This window comes from Tupaia chinensis, unplaced genomic scaffold (genome assembly GCF_000334495.1).
Source record: "Tupaia chinensis unplaced genomic scaffold, TupChi_1.0 Scaffold000574_1, whole genome shotgun sequence".
Taxonomy (NCBI): Eukaryota; Metazoa; Chordata; class Mammalia; order Scandentia; family Tupaiidae; genus Tupaia; species Tupaia belangeri.
This window is the reverse complement of record NW_006160088.1, coordinates 2,919,525-2,925,204: the sequence shown is the minus strand read 5'-3', so window position 1 is coordinate 2,925,204 and position 5,680 is coordinate 2,919,525. Positions and strand designations below refer to the sequence as shown.

The following is a 5,680-nucleotide window of genomic DNA, read 5'->3' as shown; positions in this document are numbered from 1 at the left end:
CAGCGGGCGGCTGCCCCTGCGGCTGGAGTGGCTGTCACTGCTCACCAACCGGGAAGCCATGATGGAGGTGAGTGTGGGTGGCGTGAGCCCCGAGGCGGAGGGCTGACGGGCCCGTGTGCAGGTGGGGAAGGAGATGATGAAGCGCCCCTCGCCCCCAACTTGTCACTCAGCCCTCAGCGTCCTGTAGGGCAACTTGTGACCTCCCGGCAGCCCAGCCGTCTTCCTGGGAGACGGGGTCCTTAGCGCTCATGTCAGCTGCTCCCCGTATCTGACTTGAGTCTCCCGTATTGCTGCCGTTGCATTCTGAGCCCAGCAGAGCTGGGTGCGAGGCTGCAGCCGGGCTGGGGTGAAGGCTGTCGGCCCCTCCTGGGTTGGTGTCCCCAAACCAGCCTGCCTTCCTGCCGGGGCGCCGGGGGAGGGCCTGTGTCTGTTTACAGGACCCCAGAGGCCTTTCCACCGCCATCCTCATGGTGTTCTTGGAGAGTGCCTGCAACCTACCGGTAAGTGGACACCTGTCCGGAGTGTCACCCCGCCTCGTGCCCACCACTTCCCAGTGTCTGTGCGTCACCTTACCCCACTCTTCCTGTGCCGCAGAGGAGCCCTTTCGACTATCTGAACGGTGAATATCGAGCCAAAAAACTCTCCAGGTTCGCCAAGGTCAGTGGGCGCACGTGTGAACGAGGGCAGATCATGGCTCCTTCTCCCGAGTGACCTGGCCCCTGGCTTCCTGCCGCAGTCTGCCCATGGCTCAGGGGTGGCACCAAGTCTGCTATGTGCTGGGCATGGGGTTTGCCACCTTGTCCCCACATTCCTTACGCCCACGTCTAGACCACGTCTAGCCACCAGGCCCCAGAAGGCTAAGCACCTGGGTGGCACCGCTGAGAGGAGCCGGACTTGCCCCCTCGCGTCCGGGAACATGTGCGTGTGGCCAGCCCAGCTCTGGCCCTGGTCTCCAGCGGGGACCTCTCCCTGGGCAGTCCTGCCCTGGAGGCTGGGCAGTAATGGCAGCCCAGGGCCGGGGTGTGTGCGGGTCCCCCAGCTCACGCTGACGGTGTCCGGTCATGTCTGTGCATTCGCCCTTCACAGAATAAGGTCAGCAGAGACCCCTCCTCCTACGTCAAGCTCTCCGTGGGCAAGAAGACGCACAGGAGCAAGGTGAACGCGGTGTGCGGCGCCAGGGCAGGAGGCGAGGAGGGGTGGCCGCCCTGCGTGCCCAGGCGGCGCCAGGTGCAGCCTTCAGTCACCGCAGCGTTGCTCTGCGGCTCAGGAAGCTAAGGGCTCGCCAAGGGCACGCGCCTGGGGCTCAAGCCACATGGTTTCGAAGCCCAGGCCTCCCCCATTCGCTGAGCTTCTGTCCCGCAGCAGGACCCTGCGGGCCGCCCTGCAGTGGGGCTGACGCGCACTGGTTTGCAGCCCCCATGAAACTTCCGGGCAAAGCTCCTGGCCTGAGCCTGGCAGCTGCCTAGTGCCACCTGCCAGTCCGGGTGTGCGGGTCCAGGGAGGTTCCCAGCGCCCCCTGGTGGCCGGTGCCAGGGGAGGAGGAGCCGGCGTCCAACTACCCAAACTCACCCTCAGTGCTCTCATCTGTCCCCAGACCTGTCCCCACAGCAAGGACCCCGTGTGGAGCCAAGCGTTCTCCTTCTTCGTGCGCAGCGTGGCGGCCGAGCAGCTCCATGTCAAGGTTTGCTGGAAGCTGAGAGGTTTCTAAGGCAGGAGGGGGAGCTGGCCTGCCCCGAGCAGGCTCTCCTGGCTGTGTTAGGGATACTGCCCCACGGCCTCACTCCTTGCGGCTGGTGCCCAGGCTCCCCGTGTAGAGGACGTGGGAGGACAAACCCTCCAGCCCCTTGGCTTTCCTTGCAAAAGGGTCTTTATAACTGTCACAGGGTACCCAGAAGGCCTGCTTTGGAATCTACCAGAACGATAATGGTACATTTAAAAAAAAAATGTTTTCACAAAACACCCTGGAAGAGCACTATAATCTTTATTTGAGCAAAGAGAGACTAAAACAATGACCTGTCCAGGATCCCCTGAGCAACAGAGGTGGAGCTGAGACCTTTTGGGACCCTGAGCCCTGTCGGCTGTCCCATCACGGAGCAGCCCTGCTCGCCAGTCCTCAAGGCCCCAGTGGCTCTGGGCGTGTGACAGGCTGTCCTCACACAGATCGTGACGGTCTCTACCCTGAATCACTCTGACCGCTGGCAGGGACCAGGTCTGGGCTGGCCCCATCATTTTCAGAGTGGGCCCAGGTGTCAAGAGAAGCTTGGTACCTACTTCCCAAAGTGGACCCAGGCCTGGCCGGGACCCCGGCAGGGCAGTGCAGGCGGGGTCTCGTTACCCTCTGGTTCTACGGCTGGCCCTCTGCCCAGGTGCTGGATGATGACCAGGAGTGTGCTCTGGGCGTGCTGGAGTTCCCCCTGTGCCAGATCCTCCCCTACGCGGACCTCACTCTGGAGCAGCGCTTCCAGCTGGATCACTCGGGCCTGGACAGCCTCATCTCCATGCGACTGGTGCTGCGGGTTAGTCTCTCCTTACTCCAGGGGCGGGAGGAGGTGGCCTGACCGTGGGCCAAGGTGAACGCCTTGGCCCTGAGTACCTGCTCTGTGTCTAGAAGGTACTAGGCTATAGATCCATGGTTGTTTTTAAATCATTTAAAAATACTGTCAGTCTTTATCTCTTCAGATATTTCCTCCCATTCTTTTTTTTTTTTTGAGAGTTCTTTTTTTTTTTTTGCTATAGGGCACGTGCACTTGCCAGATATTTCCTCCCATTCTTTTTTTTTTTTTGAGAGTTCTTTTTTTTTTTGCTATAGGGCGCATGCACTTGCCAGAGAGACAGAGAGAGACAGAGAGACAGAAAGTGAGAAATCACCCCCTGGGGGGGGATGGCCATGCCACAATCCTTTCTCCTCCATTCTCCTCTCGGGATCTTGGGCACGCACACACACGCGCCTGGCGTGAGTTTAAGCCACTAGGTCCGGGATTCGAACCGCGGTCAACTACGTGGGAGTTCAGCGACATAGCCATTACGCTAACTGCTGGTCCCATATCTGGCATTTCTAATAAGAGGTTTTCCAGAATATTCGAACCACTATTATTTACAGCTGAAAACAGAAGTCCTTAGGGAAGGTCTTGATACTTGCCAATGAAGGGGGAGAGATGGGAGGAGATACAGTGGCCGAGGTGGAAGTGGAGATCCGACCCATAACCACCCTCTCATCTGCTTGCAGTTTCTGTGTGTGGAGGAACGAGAGCTGGGGAGTCCATACACAGGACCCGAAGCCCGAAAGAAAGGCCCTCTGTTCATCAAGAAGGTGGCCGACAGCCAGGGTCCTGAGGCCCCAGCCCAGGGAGAAGGCCCCACACACTTGCCATGTCCTCCAAACCCTACCTCTGACACCAAGGATGCCTGCAAGGGCAGCCCGGCCCCCAGCAATGCTGCCACCGAGCCCATACCCCAAGAGACAGGCCCAGAGCCCCAAGGCAAGGACGGTGCCAGAGGGTTCCGTGAGCCCCTGGGGGAGAAGAAGAGCTCAGCCACCACCTTCCTGACTGTCCCCGGCCCCCACTCTCCAGGGCCCATCAAGTCACCCAGGCCCGTGAAAGGCCCTGCCTCCCCATTCGCATGGCCGCCCACGCGGCTGGCTCCCAGCATGTCCTCGCTCAACTCCCTGGCCTCCTCCTGCTTTGACCTGACAGATAACAGCCTCAACACTGAGTATGCATCGCTCTGTAATCCTTTCTGAACTCACCTGCACGAAAAGTACCTCGGATGGAAACGCAGATAGCACTCCATTCTGTGCAAGCCCTGGATTGTCCTACAGTACCTTAGGAGAGGCACCTGCTGTGGTAGAGGACGCAGGATGGGGAGGCCCCGACAGGCTGCTCTGGCTGCTGGCTGACCACTCACTGGGCTCGGCCGGCTAAGGTCCCCTCCAGCAGAATCATTTCTTCAATTCTAAAGGGTTATCCCGGGGTGATACGGGAAGCTTAGCTGCCACCTGTTAGGTGGTGACCGTGGGCTTAGCGCCGTATCTGCCTTCATTCGCCCCACCCAGTAACGCTGTAAGAACTTTGCACAACGGGCAGGGCCCACGAGGAAGCTGGTAGAAAGGCGGGTGAGGGCAGAGCCACCCCGGCTTTGCACTCTCCCCCCTGCGGAGTGGCAGCTATCCACGAACGCTGGATGGCAGACTCCTGACTTCCTGGGAATGAGCTGGTAACCCTCAGGGCTGTCCACGCTCCTCACTAGAACATGCTTCTCTGTCTTGGTCGGGGGAGGGTCGAGGTCTGCAAGGACGCACGTGACGGGCCCTTTGCTTGCAGAGGCTGGGACGGCCGGCAGCGGCAGCTGGGGGAGGTCCGGCTCACGGTGCGCTACGTGTGTCTGCGGCGCTGTCTCCGCGTGCTCGTCAACGCGGGGGGTCCTCCGGGGCGGGGGGCGGCGACGGGGCGGGCACCCAAGGCAGACGCAAACACAATGGCAAGAAAGAGCAGAAGACCTGCTGTGAGGGATAAAGAATTTTTTTTTTCTTTTTTTTCTTTTTTTGGAGAGGATTTTGCTATAGGGCATGAGCGCTCGCCAGAAAGAGAGAGACATAGAGACAGAAAGCGATAAATCACACAGGGGGGATGGCCATGCCACAATCCCTTCTCCTCCATTCTCCTCTCGGGATCTTGGGCACGTACACACACACGCCCGCCGTGAGTTTTAAGCCACCAGGTCCGGGACTCGAACCGCAGTCGACTACATGGGAATCCAGCAACATAGCCATTACACTAGCTGCTGGTCTCCATGAGTGACGAAGTCCTCACAGGGACACGGTGGTGGTCACTCTCTAGTGCTGCTGGTAGGCTCAGGGTCAGGGGATCTGCCGAGAGAAAACCACCGCCCAGGGGAGCTGGCAGCACCTTCTGCCACGTGAGCATCGCCACCCTCCTCAACCTCTACAAAACGCACACACGTTCCCAAAACTGCGCGTCCGATGTTTTGGCCCAAGTTCTGCGGAACTGTCCTTTTGGTTCCCTGGACTGCCTAGTGTTTTATCTTCGAGCCCCTGGAAAGCCGACCGGCTCGCACAGCGCTCTCCCGCGTGGTGCTTTCGGGGTTTGAGAACAGGCCTCTCTTCTCTTGCTGTCTCTGAAACAATCAGAAACCTGACACCCTGTAGCAGCAGTGGCGCTGATCCCTACGTCCGGGTCTACCTGCTGCCCGAGAGGAGGTGGACGAGTCGCAGGAAGACTTCCGTGAAGCACAAGACCCTGGAGCCCCTGTTCGATGAGACGTGAGTAGGCCCATGGCCAGTCTGCAGCACAGCGCCCACTCACGGATTTGGAAGGGCCAGGGTGGCTGGACAAGACGTGGTCTCTGACTTCACGAGCGTCCATACTGTAGTGGGAGGCCGGCCACGGCAGCTGGCTTCAGTGGCCACACATTACTGTCCACCACGGTGAGCTTTCCTGATGGGAGACTGGTCCGTACTTTAAAGGAAGCCTCTTTGGTACAAGAGGATTTAAACTAGGCCTGTCTATGTGTAAATGTATTCAGATCCAGGAGTTAAAAATAATCATTCCTGAGGCCGGCAGTTGGTATGGTGGTTAGGGGCATTGGACTCCCACTGGCAGACCATGGTTCAAGTCCTGGACCTGACAACTTGCTTTCTCATTTTACCCCTCTCTCTTTT

At 59.1% G+C, this 5,680-nt stretch overlaps 1 protein-coding gene across 1 annotated transcript in view; it reads left to right on the top strand.

Annotated features, from left to right (window-relative positions):
* Nucleotides 1–5,680, top strand: part of ESYT3 (extended synaptotagmin 3) — a 59,126-nt gene that overhangs the window by 48,761 nt on the left and 4,685 nt on the right. The window contains 9 exon segments of the mRNA XM_006158197.3: nt 29–67; nt 438–500; nt 595–657; nt 1,087–1,155; nt 1,595–1,681; nt 2,367–2,516; nt 3,227–3,714; nt 4,323–4,414; nt 5,143–5,281. Coding sequence (XP_006158259.1) covers nt 29–67; nt 438–500; nt 595–657; nt 1,087–1,155; nt 1,595–1,681; nt 2,367–2,516; nt 3,227–3,714; nt 4,323–4,414; nt 5,143–5,281 — 1,190 coding nt within the window.